We start from the raw sequence: 14,832 nt of genomic DNA on the forward strand, positions 1-14,832 counted from the left end.
AGCCGGTATTTTTCGATATATATCTTTCATAAATTTCTGAAATTTCATGAAATGTCTGACGTGAAATCTGAAGATTTTATTTTTTATGAAATTTTGCCAGCCTGCGGGCTGATTATTGAAATTGATAGACAAAACTATAGATAAAGGAGACAGACGAGGTATGGAGAGATCCTATTGGTGGAAGCGGGTGGTTGCAATGGACAAAAGGGGTAGGTAATAGACTAACCATCGGCAACCCGCGAGAGACCCGACAGTTAGTCTATAATTTTCTCCCTTTGTCTATAAGAACCACCCCAACCAATAGGATCGCTCGATACTACCTATGCCTTCTTTATCTATATCTTTGTCCATCAATTTCAATAATCAGTCCACTGAGGACGCCACGGCTGTGTGTAGAGGCGGAGACAGATATTTAAAGGTAGTTACCTATTTTGGCCAAGCTGGCGCAGAATATCCAGAGCCCGATGATGAATGGGGTCTCGATGCGGGCGAACTCCACGTTGAAGACCGGGTATCTTTTGAGGGGTTGGTGCCCCTGACCAGGCTCCTCCGTCGAGGCCGCAGCGGCGATGCCCTCGTCCGAGCCGAGATCCTCGTTGAAGCGGTAGTCGCGGGCGTCCAGGGCATCGTTCAGCTGCGGGTTCAGCGCCGGGATCCGACCCGCGGCCACCAAACCCACAGCCAGGCAGCTCAACCACACCACCACCGAAAGCCGAGCCATCGTCCTCACCAGCAACAGCTACCCCGAATCTCGCGGCCCAGAGTTCATAGCCAGAAACCTTCTCTGACTCAAAATTTAGAGTCAACACCGAGGGGTCACGCGCATTGGTAGTTTAGCCTTCAATTTCCTAAATAGGCCAAAAACATCCTTCGAACTCCAGTTTGAGGACTTCAACGTCCACGAAGCGTTCAAACTTCAAACTAACAATTTTAGATTCAGCTCCGTAAAGAGGAAGCTGTGTATCGAACGGTAATTCACTTATCTAGGGAAGCAGTGCTTCCCTATAGAATACGCCACTCCATAATCTAATGAAATACTAAAAACAGCATGTAATTGCTCGATAACGGATTCTGGATGGCGTTATCTTAACCTCCGTATCATTGTTGGGTCTTCAACGTCGTTGAAACGATGGGCTTGATATGGTTCGATATTCTTTACGCACGTTGAGATACGTTAAAACACTGAGACAGTGAGAGGCTTCGCACTATCGGACGAACGTGGCGGCGTGTTTTGTGAACTTGATGCTCGGCTCCATGGTCAGTTTCCGTGGTCTGAAAGCCACGGGATACTACTGACTGAGTCGAGCTTTCACCTTGACTTGAGTTTCAGCTCCGTCCAAGAGTGCGTCTGTTTACGATGAAAGCCGAAAGCTCCCGGGTGGCGATAAACTTGAAGATGCGTCGAGTAACTTTTCCGTTACGTCAGTGTTGGGTTTCCACCTGCTGGCTATTTTTAAACGTCGCTCTGTCCAGACGCTGACTGACCAACTGCGTGGGTGTACCTCCCGTTCAGGCTTCCTATTTGAGCCGCCTGTCGCAGGAGTTTTTAACCGCAAACTTAAATATATTGTGCCGGGCTGAGATGTGACGCAAATTGATACGCAACGATTTCGAAACTTGTGCCTGTGGTAACCTAATTCTAGGCCGTTGCTTTCATTGTTATCTTAAAAAATTCTTCCTTTAATTTTAGCGTGAAATCAACAGTAACCAATTGTTTTTAACGAGGAGAATATCGCTCACGATTAGCGACGATACAACTGTTTTAACTCCGATGTCGATGAATTTGTATCATGCGTAAGTTGAAGGCGAAACTTAGTAATGAAGGCTCTGAACATTAATGGCACATGTTTGAACCGCAGAATAATTGAACGATAGTGAAGGGAGTGTACTTTGGTTACTTGAAACGTGAAAAAGGTTAAATTTATGAAATGCTTCTTGTGCGGTTTGGAACAGACAACTTTACAGAGAGACGGCAATTTTGGTTGAGTCTCTATCAAAAAAGGTTTTGTCGATACCTTTATGAATCAATTCTAGAGTTAAGGGCTGGATATACTATGTCGAAGAGGTATTATGCGCTTCTGTAAACTTGTAATTGCTTTCAGATAAGTGACACTTATGCACATCGGTAGATAATTGGGCGCCAATATGAGGTGTTGGTCTTGGATGAAGGCTTCAAGATTCAGAATTTGATTCAGACAATGAGGCAATTTGAGCAGATTCGAGGAGATTGGAAAGATGAGCGGAGTCTGTCGAAAATACGATAAACTTTTATTGTAAATCGAACGATTTGACTTTTGTCAGAGAGTTATTAGGGAATAAAAGGACTTGCAAAGTTTTTTTTTGATAGGAACGAGATAACAATCTCACTCACTACAGCGTATAATGTTCAAGCTTCAAAAACGAAAGGCGGAAAGCCGTGGGAAAAATTTTCCAAAACTCCTCAGATGTTTAATGTGCAGGCGATCTCGAACGCCAAGAGAAATGTGGAGGTCTTGTTTTTAGATGAGACGTGTTTGGGTTAGTTTACAGACCTACTACCCTCCCTCCGGTATTTTGTTTATTCCGAGGGAGCGGCGTCTTTTTCTGAGACTTGGTAGAGCTGCAGGCGAAACGGGAAGCAGTAGCTGTTGTAGTGGAGGTGGGGCAGCAGGAAATTGTTGCGAATGGTTTTCGTCGAGAGATATTTGCAGACGATGTTCACTCTCATTCTCGGTCCAAACTGCTGTTTCGAAAGTGCACAACACTACGCGACGGAGCTCTCGAGCGAGTCAAACCAGGGTTCACCTAGGACGTGGCACACACATCCTGAGCATGTGGAAAAGCGGACGCGTTAAATTTTGTGGCGCATCGCGCGGCAGTTTCCAAGGTAGTGTTTTGCCGATAGCCAGCGACGGAGGGGCGAATTTCGAGACCCCGCCACCGAAATACAGGGTGAAATGATGACACAGGACACACCACAGCCGATTGATCCAGAAACCGGGGGAATGACCTAAAAGCCCACAGCCCACGCCGCCAGGCGTCCACGGATCGGCTCAGGTGTCCTTCCCAGATCAAACCCAAACTCGATCCTTCCCTCACGCCCCTTGATTTTCCTCCCCTGTGTCCCGGTCAACCCCGCGATTTCCACGATCGCACGCACGCCCACGATACGTTACGCACTGACGTCACTCGTTCTCACGAACGGGAACCCGAAATGCACTCACCACATGTCACGTTACGTCACGTGCCCGAGCGAAACACGGACAGCGTGTCGCCCCAAATCGCGCGCAAGATGGAGAAACACTCGCCACTCGGGTTGGAAACTGGAGGGTTTTGGGTTCGGGGAGACGCGGCGTTGCGGAGTTTTTCGGTGGTTGGCACGAATCGGAGTTGGGGGCTCGGCTGGGTGCCGCGCGGCTGGCTTGGTCGATACTGGTCGAGGGAATTCGGTGGAGCTCGAACCCCTCCCCCTCCCGCGAGACGAGCGGGCTGCCTACCGCGCAGGCGCCCCGCCGCGCATGCCTCCTCCGACCCCCGTTCCCGTCTCTCTCTTCGCCTCCAGGCGGCCGAGTGAAAGTTGAGCGCTCCCTCTCTGTCTTGGGCTCGTATGCCCTGAGCTGTGACACCACCGGGGGGAGGTATGTTTTGTACTGCATTTGCTCGGCGCGGTAGGTCAGATTTTGAAGGTTGAGGCCGGAGTGAGCTAGGTTTGATTACCTACTTACCCAAAAAGTAACGCTAGAGAGATCAATAGACATACAGCCCGGCCGAGGCGCGGGTGTTCGCCTGTGATTTCCCGTGCATGCTCCGAGCTTCCAGCTCCGTCGTTTCTTCCGCCAACACGGAAAAAAATAAATTGCTGATTCAACAATTCAATTGCTAAAAACAGTGAGTGCAATGTTTCAACGTAGATTTTACAACAAAAAAATTGCTTCTCTAACCACATTGTAAACTAATTTAACCACGGGGGTGGTTAAAGTAGCATTTTCTTGTTGTAAAATCTACATTGAAACATTGCACTCATTGTTTTTAGCAATTGAATTGTTGAATCAGCAATTTCATTTTTCTCCGTGAAGTTCCGATTCTGAAAACCCATCGCAAATGAATCAGCGAGTTCGAAAACACGCCAACTCGGGTTTTTTTCGATTTTCACTTTTTTACGGTTTAGTAACACTTATGGATAGAAGCATCTGCACGCAAAAGGAGGTTTAGAAATTGCAATCGGAAGTGCTCAGAATAGCGACGGGAAAAGGGAAAATCGAAGTATTTCACTGGAAATACAACATTTTTGGCCATTTCAAGGGAAACGGGTGACCATCCGATCTCGCGGTTTTCATTTTTCGGTTTAGTATACCTTGTACCAACAAGTTATAAGAATATTCAAGCTAGTTATATAATTTTTTCTAGGCAGACTATGAAAAATCAGTTTCTGAAAGTCGGTGAGAACGAAAACACACCAACTCGGAAATTTTTAAACGCTTAACTCTCTGTCATCAAACGTAGTGTACCTATCGATTTCAACTTGGCGCTTTACAAAGTCTCTAAGTACTTGTCTTTTGGCACCAAAAAGGTTTTTCTTAAACTAACTTCTTCGCCAGCTGCGCAGCTTTGAGTGTTTCCTGAACAATTTTTTTTTCCTGAGTTGGTGTGTTTTCGAACTCACTGATTCAAATATACTATACTCGATTCAAACGTTATTAGTATAGTGATTGTTGGGAAATAATTGTCAAAAAAATCTTAAAAACCCGCAAAAATTTGAATTCCAAGTTGCAGGGTCCCACGAAAATATCGAAATAAAGTTGCGACTTAATGCAGTGAAATTTCAATGCTTTTGCCATGTAAACTGAGTTCGCCCTTGAAATTTCAGTGAAATTTCAAAAGGCCTCATAAATTTCAATTTTTTTGAAAAATTGATTTGTTTGCCCGTTAATTCCTTTTTTTCACTCATGCTCCTAAATTTAATAATAATACATTTTCTTGTTGTTCCTCACGCCTGTTTTTTCTTTCTTTCCGATTACATAGCTAGTCTTGTTACTCTCCAATAAATAATATGGCATCGTAAAACAATTGTGTCCCTCGAAAAATAGTCATGATTGTGCTATTCATTTCAGTAGGTAAAATTCTTCTCTAAGATTAGAATAAATAGTATGTACCTAAGTACCTTTCTTTTCTATTGCTCTAAACTTTATTTGCATTTAAATGATAAATTTCAAGAATTATAGATGAAGAGCCCAGTACTCAGTGCATTGTATGTAACGTTGGAGTACATATTTCTGCTGTTTTTTATTTTTTTGGTTTTTTCTACCGTTTTTTTATTATTTTTTTTTTACTGAAAATCATTTTCTTCGCAGTGAATACATGAAGTTTAGAGCCAAAAGAATACGAACAACGAAAAGTAAAGGTAGGAATTTTATGATCATTTTGTCTTAGTTGCCCGGCAAAAATCTACATTACCAAAAATCTATGGCACGAATGCGGACAAAACAAACAACGACGGTTGAATCATTTCGATTTTAGCCGTCATTTTGTTGCGTGACGGCAAGAGGGCACGAGATACGACTCCCTAATACTCCCCATGCATATTCGTCTTGTTGTGGCAAGAAGTTGGGCAGAAAAAATTACTAGAATCAAAAAATTACTGAAAATCAAGCTTAGATTTTAATTTTTCACGGTCTCACTGAAATTTCATGAAATTTCAAGTGAAATTTCAAGTGAAATTTCAAAAGCTTAATTTTTCATGAAATTTTCCATCTCAGCATGTATAAATGCAATATTTTTGCATGATCTCATAGCAATAAGTTGCAGGGTCCCACGAAAATATCGAAATATAGTTGCGACTTAATGCAGTGAAATTTCAATGCTTTTGCCATGTAAATGCAATATTTTTGCATGATCTCATAGCAATTAATGTCGATTCTAAACGAACGATGAGATGAGTCGCAGGCATTCGTAAGGTAGGATATTTTTACAACATAAAGAAACATTGTAACTTTTTTCGATAATATTGCCATGAATTTCGATAAAAAGCGCCCCTTCAATCAGTAAATAGGCAAAATACACAACACCCCGATGCAGTGGCAATAATGTTATCATGTAAAAGCAATGTATTAAAATCTACCACATGCCACTTGGAATAATGGATTAGGCCCGACACTAGACGGTTGAAAAGTAAATTAAATAAAAGTGGTTGTGTACATTTTTACCGTTGTTTTTCCCCCCAAAAAATCATTTTTTTTTTCAAAATTGACACTTTTTTGCAAGCTTTTATATACGAATCCATTGCTATTCGGGAAACGTCAGAGCAGCAGCTTCAATATGTTCAAATGAACAGTCGATGGCTGCATCAGATGCTTTCTTTCGACGAGAAAGGAGCGAAAAGAAGAATCAAAGAGAAAACGTCTTGACGGGCTCCGGTATCAGGGTCCCAGTATCCTCCTTTGTGGCGGGCCTGCCTTAATGCACGCTGGGCTTGTCGATTTCCTTTGACATTTTTGCAGTGGTGAATGTATACCTGGAGTGCGCTACAGCTAGAATTGTATTTAGCAAATGGGTTGTTTTTCTAGGAGGATTAAAAATAAACGAGTGGTACGGAATATAACAAAAGAATATCGACGGTGAAAGTCGGCAATCACATAACTCGTTTGCGGTGTCTGAAAATCTCCGCCTCTACGTCATTTTTTTAAAGGAGAGCAAATTGACATTATTTCTTGAAGTTTTTGCAGAATTTTCTTCGCATTGAGAAGAAAAGTCATGACAGTTTTAAAGAATTGCCGTTGAGTAGTTTTCCATTTAAAAAATAAAGTATGACAGGAAGTCTGCGACGTCGCAAACCGAGTTATGTGATTGCCGACTTGCACCGTCGATATGAACTATGCAAAACGATATTCCGGGTATCGGAACTTGGCTGTTTTGAAAACGCCTTCAAATGCGGCGTGATACCTCACGCATTCCGGAGAGTTCAAATAGTTGTATCATTGCGCCGTAAGAATGTGACGGAAGATTTAAATGGAAATAGCCTTCATGCAGGCTTGCCACATCCCATCTCGATCCCTGGTACCAGTTTTAAGTTCCGGGCCCCAAGCACGGAAGGGGGGGGGGGGTCCGAGGGGCATACTCCGAGAAATTTTAGAATTTATACGACTAATCGGACGCATTTTTAAGCTTCCATGAAGAACTTTTCCATCAATTTCTGTGGAATAATTATGTTTTTTTTTTTTATACTTGTAGCACAAAATACTTAAGAATTGTTGCATTCAAAACATCTGGAAAATTTTTATTTTTATTTATTTATTTTTTTTGGGGGGGGGGGGCTTATGATACTATTTTCAGTTCTAAAAGGGGCAGGGCCCCCAGGACTCCCCCTTCGTTTGTCTATGGTAAGGGAGTTGAGCCATGAGCCATTGAAGTCGAGGATGCCCAGACTGGAGACTCTTAGCATCCGACGACGGAAGAAAATGAATCGCAGTTACTAAAAATATCCATCCGTACTGAAAATCTTGAAAATAGATAGAAAATTTCCTAGAAGTATACTTCTTTGAATATTTAAGAAGAATTCTACAGTGTCCCAGCGTGTTTCTGAAAATCTATTCACCTTTTGCGAAATTTTTAGGGTAAATTTTTCACTTTTTCATACGAAACAAGGGATCATGTGAATTCGTAGTGGTTTTTCACGGGTAACACGGGCCCCGGTATCAGGGACCCAGTATCCCCCCCCCCCCCTTGTGGCGGGCCTGCCTACAACGGGAAGTGTGCGACGTTGCAAACTTACATACGGCAATTTTCAAGACGTTTTCTCTTTGATTCTTCTTTTCGCTCCTTTCTCGTCGAAAGAAAGCATCTGATGCAGCCATCGACTGTTCATTTGAACATATTGAAGCTGCTGCTCTGACGTTTCCCGAATAGCAATGGATTCGTATATAAAAGCTTGCAAAAAAGTGTCAATTTTGAAAAAAAAAATGATTTTTTGGGGGGAAAAACAACGGTAAAAATGTACACAACCACTTTTATTTAATTTACTTTTCAACCGTCTAGTGTCGGGCCTAATCCATTATTCCAAGTGGCATGTGGTAGATTTTAATACATTGCTTTTACATGATAACATTATTGCCACTGCATCGGGGTGTTGTGTATTTTGCCTATTTACTGATTGAAGGGGCGCTTTTTATCGAAATTCATGGCAATATTATCGAAAAAAGTTACAATGTTTCTTTATGTTGTAAAAATATCCTACTTTACGAATGCCTGCGACTCATCTCATCGTTCGTTTAGAATCGACATTAATTGCTATGAGATCATGCAAAAATATTGCATTTACATGGCAAAAGCATTGAAATTTCACTGCATTAAGTCGCAACTTTATTTCGATATTTTCGTGGAACCCTGCAACTTGGAATTCAAATTTTTGCGGGTTTTTAAGATTTTTTTGACAATTATTTCCCAACAATCAACCCGTGAAAAACCACTACAAATTCACATGCATCCCTTGTTTCGTATGAAAAAGAGAAAAATTTACCCTAAAAATTTCACAAAAGGTGAATAGATTCTCAGAAAAACGCTGGGACACTGTAGAATTCTTCTTAAATTTTTAAAGAAATATACTTCTTGGAAAATTTCTATTTTTTTTCAAGATTTTCAGTACAGAGGGATATTTTTAGTAAGTACGTTTCATTTCTTCCGTCGTCAGATGCTATAGCTTCAGCCCAAAAATGAGTATTGTCTCTAAAACATTTTTCTCGTAAGTTCAGCTTTTCATAAGATTATGGACTGAAGGATTACCTTATTAAACATGATTTGAGGCTATCACAGCTTAAATACATTTACAGCATATAGGTAGTTCAAAATCAAGATTCATCATACCAATAGGTACTGCAAAACTTAGATCGTTCTTACTTGTTAGCTTTTTGGGGCTTTTCAAGAAATACCTATTGATAATACTTTAAAATTCATGTGACTCCTTCCTTGCTTCACATAAGATGAATGTATAACAAAAAAACTTCCACTCTTTTCCTTCATTCATGAGCATTTAGAAATAAGCTTATTTTTCATGTCTCAGGTTGTCATCCAGATAAGGAGAGACCAATAGACCATGTTTGATTTCTATTAGAAAAATATATGATTTTCGTAAATTATAGATTTTTATATCATTTATAGAGGAAGGGAGGGTATTTTCTTAAGTGTCATATTTGGAGTCATGCACATGGATATTAACCTCTTGATGACAAAAGTATTTCTATTTTGTGTCAAATGAGTCATCAAGCGTGGTTTGACTTAGAAAAACATGTTGCATATATTCCCTTCAAAATCTTCCTAGTTAAAGTTACGAGTAGTAAAGTAGGTAAAGAAAGAGGTGAAAATTTTTTGGTGGTGCAAGATGGCAAAACTTTACATTGCATCATATGAATATGAATAACGACGGGCTAGATATAATATTGAGAAGGAAAAAGACACTTTGATGCACAAAGATTACCTATATTTCCTAAAAAAATTGAGTGGACAAACATTCAATTGGAAGTGCGTGAACTGATGGCAAAGAGATGTTAAGTGTTATTCCAGAGCCTTTAGAGAAGACAATGATTGGATGGCGAATTTAAGTGCAGTCCACACCCATGTTTCTCAAGTTGCCGCAATTAGAAGTGAGGAAATTATTGAGCGACTAAAAAATCTGTCAGTTAAGAGAACCTTTACTCATGCCACAATAGGAAAGTTCTCAAAGGAAGTTCTTTTAGACATTTCAAGATGCTTGTCAAAAATTAAATCTGTGAGAAAGATCATGCACCTGACTAGAAAAAACTGACATAGCACCCAATAATCCTTCCTATTTGAGTGAACTTCAGAGATTTTACAAAGATATGGACTGACTATCAAGAGAGAAACCTTTGAAACCACTTTTACTTTCATCTTTTAATGGCGATGAATAGTCTTGGCAATAAATTGTCCTGGCAATAAGTCATAAAGTCTGGCATAAAGTCCTGGCAAACAAGGGGAATTTTTGCCATTAATTGTCAAGCGAGAATCTGCCGCAATGAGTAGCTATTCTGATTTCCATGAAAAAAGAACCCTGAGCTGAGGTCTATGTATACTGTATTGGACATTTTATGATTGAGTAAAGAAAATAAGCCGATCTGTCCTCCAACAGACACTTCAAATTGGTGAATTTGAAAAACGAAACAACGATTTGAACGAGAAACAAGAAAGTATAACTTTACTGAAATGTGATTGTTATTGAACAATAAACCTTGTTACAGGAATCCACAAGGGAGTCCAATGCCATTAATCACAATATAGAAGTCTTCATTGAACTTTTTGTTCAACTTAGAAAAAAGTCAAAAGAGGAGCAGAGGGTATAAACGACTGAAATACAATTTTGTGGAGAAAATGGTTTTAGAAGAGACAATAGCGTCATTCAAATGAGTAAGTTACATTAGAAAGTTTTAAAAAAATGCATATGGCTGCCCCTTGAGACTTGAGAGCGCCATTTTTATTTTTACCCAACTCCTGATCCCTTCACCTAAAAGACAAAAGATTCACAAATGAGAGTCTGCAATTCTTGAATTTTATATTTCCAAAATGAAAAATATGTACTGAGGAAAATGATTCAGTGTTACAAGTTCACTAATTGAAAAATCCTGTTTCTTGATCTTGCAATGAAAGAAAAAAATAAAGAAATTAAAAAAGAGAAATTAAATAGAAAACCAAGGAAAATATCAACACTTCACAAGTGCCTGAAGAACAGATAACTAGCAGAAAAGTCACTGCAAAGGCAAGAAAAATCTTCACACCTTCTTCAATTCAGGTTGTCTGCTCCTAATTGAATGTTCTCAGACACCATCTATTGGACTAATAACATGACCTTAATTACTGTTTGATATTCTTGACTCTTGGGTCATCATCACGGTAAACTGAAACAAAGAAAAACAAAGAAAATACGTCAGAAATAACAGTAGACTTACAAGAGTAGAAAGTGCTAAGGTAGCCACATACCGCGATGTAATATCCTCATGGGAAAAGCCAGGGATAACAATAGTTTCAGAATTAATGATTAAATTTACTAAATCATAATATGTAATATAGACATCCCTAGAAATCAACACTGTACCAAAATGAGAAGAAAAAAAAATGAGTAGCATGTTAATTTCAGGGAATTTTGACGACTTTGTTATAAATCCAAAACAGGAATTATTGTAAAAAGGAGTCTTCCCCTTGATTCGGGCGTCGGCGGGGGGGGGGGGGGGGGGTGCTCACAGCCAGCCCCATTCAACTAAGTTTGTGTGATACGTAATAAAACTGTTACTTAGGTATCAACTTCACAAAAGAAAAAAACTACACAGACACTTGAGTGCTTGAGAGGATCAATTTCAGTTATTACATCTCTGTTATTCTGCTGTGTTGCATAGGAGAGCCAAAAGTACGCTCAGAGCCTTGAAGCGCATATGATCATATATTGATGGTAAAACCAAAAAATGACTCGATTTTTGATGGTTCTGAGTTACCTGCATAACTGAGCTATGGGAGATGTCTTTTGTCTTCCATCAAAATATTTTATTAAAAAAATCGGGAAGTTACCCAGATGGTAATTCAATTACTTCGTTTCTTGGTGCTAAATCTCAAAATGCATACCTCGTGCTCGTGCAGGCCTCTGTGTGATTCTATTAACTGCATAGAAAATCAATGTTCATGGAGTGATCAAATACAAGGCCGACTCATCTGTAGTTACCTCTACCGCTGCCGTTGCTCTACAAGCGCTGTGTGAATGCTCCTTGATTTATTCATCAGAAACACAGTCCAACATTGCAATTAACAAGTTTTTGGGACTAATAGATGCTTCTGCTGAGAAAATTTAAGCACTATTTTCTTCGCATCTTTCTGTTCGGCCTTGATTTGATAACTTGGGCAAACAATCGACTCAAAGCCTCAATGTTAAATTTTTGTATCTTAGGAAACCGTGTCAGTTCTTGAATTAAGAAACGAGAATCTCAGTATTTCTGCCAGATTTCCTGACAGCTCAAAAGTTGTTCAAAACGGTGATGAAATCTGATGGAGCATTGTATCAATCCTCGAGTGTTATTCCCCATTTACTGAAAATATTGAGGTATGCGGATGGACAGATTTTTTTGCTCTCCTGAAAAATTGTGCTTGTCAAGATTGACACTTTGGAGTTTGACCATTGAAATTCTAAGCACTGATCCGCTGTTGAGGCTAAAATGGACTTACTGCTGGACTTACTGCTGTATTCTGTAACATGAGTGCTCACCACGAACATACATTGACAACCCAAAAAAATAAATACATCTTGTATCTGTCACATACCTATAATACGTTTCAATGCAAGTTTTTCATAGGTAAGTTCTAGATTTTTTTTTTTTTTTTTTTTTTAATACCCACACTAATTTGTTCAACTTTGAACAAAATTTTCACTCCTAGAGATTCAAACAGACCTCTAGACAAGGTATGCATTAAAGTACAATGCTGCATGTTTTCTTCTCAAAATACCACAACGGGAAGTCTGAAAATCAACTCCTGAACAAGATATAGGTAAGTGTTTTTTTATTCACACTGGTTAAATGGCAAAAATACAAATGACACCACTTGTATAATCAAATTTTCATTTGATTTGTGTTTAAAAGACTTGTTAATATCTCGTTCTAAGGTTGATTTCAAAACTTCCTGTTGTGTGGACTGTTTTCTGTATAGGATTTTGAAGGTAAAACAAGTGGGTTTTCTTCTACTTCAAACTTTGTCTAGTGGCCCATTAGGAATAAAGGAACTTTGAGACTGACAGTGGATAGAAGCCAAGCACTTCTCGCAAAATTCCCTGACTTTCCATGTTGTTTAAACCGATAGAAGCTCTGTATTGGAACTACTATCATTGCAATGATACTGAGAAATTGCAGTTTCTTTTATCTGGCAACAAAAAAATCCTGAAAATTTAAAGTTTCAATTTTTACATATATACTTAAAATATGAATGGACTGTCTAACCTGTGTATGCAAATTTATATCTTTTTGTGTCTGCTCCCATAGCAGTTAACTGATACGCTCTATAGCCAAACCAGGTAGAGGTCACCACAAACACTCCCAATGAAAGCACAAGCATAGTTTGTTCCTTGAAGGCATATCTGGCCAATTTAAGAGCTATGAAATAAAAATGAACATAACAATGAATTATTTTGTTATTCGTCTATATAGATAGAAACAGTGGCAATACCATGAACAAATTTTTATCAGTTATCATGCTTCAAAGTTTCTGCACCTTTTATTATTGTCAAGGAAACAAGTAAAAAATCTTTCCTACAAGTCACCTGGAATGATAGTATTGATTGAGCGAAGAGAAATGTGAAGGGAAAAGATTCTCAAAATATAAAATAGATCATTTCATATGTCCAGAATTGCGTTACAGAAAATTTGTGACTTGTAAGGTCAATGTCATTTTGGCACTTGCAGAGACATTACATTTAATTTTTAAAATATCTTTCAGAAATTAGAAGCAAGTTCTCATACACGGTACTCTTACTTCTGCTTAATATTTGACTTGTTAATTGAGAGGTTGCATTCTAAAACATTATTCTAGCAATAATAATGGCTTTTTGGCCAAGTTCCCTCTAAAATTGAAGAGAAGTATTACAAATACTCTTTACTAACTCCATTGCGACTGGAAAAGTAAGTCGCCGATAGAAGTTCGATTGCCTAAATTATAGTAAAAAGAGCTGTGGATAAAGTATGCTGATGGCTATAGTCAAAGCACACTTATCTCTACTTACAACATTGCAAATCTCTTCTAGTTTTGAAGTTTAAACAAAAAACTCACCATCAGTTTTCTCAAGTACTTATTCTTCTAAAGGAAATAAACACTAGTTTTACTTATTGTTTGTTTACCAAAAATCCATGGAGAAAAAAAAGGAGGTGTTTGCATCTTGAGGTTTGTTTGCCCTGTAACATAGGTCCGTGCAACCTGGCAAGCGAAATCCGGAATTCGAAGTAAAAAAAACAGACTGTGTTGTCCCATTTTTTGGCTTGAATCAACTCAAGATATAATTTCAAGCACTTTATAAACTTAGAATGACTTTTTTCCATCAATTACACCATTTCAAAGAAAATCAATGATAAAAGTCGCTGAGCCGACCTACGTTATCAAAAAAATTCCAAGTTGTCCGAAATGCAAACACCTCCTTTTTTTCTCTATGCCGAAAATCCACCTTGACAGATGTGAATCAAAAGCTCATAATTATTTGTGTGAGCTCAATCGGTAACATAGAATGCTAATCAAGAGATTTAAGTTGAAATACTTGTAAAAATGTTGCTTCCCAGTTTCTTATTTTAGAAGAATAAAAAATTATCAGTGCCATGCTCTCAGAGAACCTTACTCAACAAGCAACTAGGCAAACCTAGGTGCTTGATTTGACCTTACGCGTGTTACTCGTACTTTGCAGACTGCTTGTGCCAAGAGTAGCAGACATCAAAGCATGGAGTGGCGAATTTATCAGGTCATAAAGTTGGCTAAAATTCTAAAGACAGTAAAAGAACTTACGATGATTCCTTAGCTCTTTGGGAATACGATAAGCCCTTATGTAGGGGAAAGGCATTTTGAAGATTTGTTGAGAGACTAGTGATAACTAAATGAAAACTAAATTACACCGAAATTTACACAGGAAATGTACACTACACTTTCCTTATTGAGAAAGGATGAGGCAGCTCATGAGATATTGCTTTGCTTCTCTCATAAGAAATTATTTAATTTGATGATAACGATAACACTATGGATTGAAGTTAGCCTTTGAGAGGTTAGGAGCTTGAATGCTTATTTTTCAGTTCACCCCCTCTCCTCCCACAGTGGGATGGGATATCATCAAAGTTCAAT

The 14,832-nt window shown here is 39.0% G+C and overlaps 1 protein-coding gene across 1 annotated transcript in view; it reads right to left on the reverse strand.

The window, feature by feature from the left end:
* The window catches only part of Nhe2 (Na[+]/H[+] hydrogen exchanger 2), a 100,846-nt gene extending 97,113 nt beyond the window's left edge, over positions 1–3,733 (reverse strand). The window contains 1 exon segment of the mRNA XM_019052378.2: positions 427–3,733. Coding sequence (XP_018907923.2) covers positions 427–721 — 295 coding nt within the window. The 5' untranslated portion in view covers positions 722–3,733.
* Positions 3,734–14,832: the final 11,099 nt, after the last annotated feature.

This window comes from Bemisia tabaci, chromosome 4 (assembly GCF_918797505.1).
Source record: "Bemisia tabaci chromosome 4, PGI_BMITA_v3".
NCBI lineage: Eukaryota > Metazoa > Arthropoda > Insecta > Hemiptera > Aleyrodidae > Bemisia > Bemisia tabaci.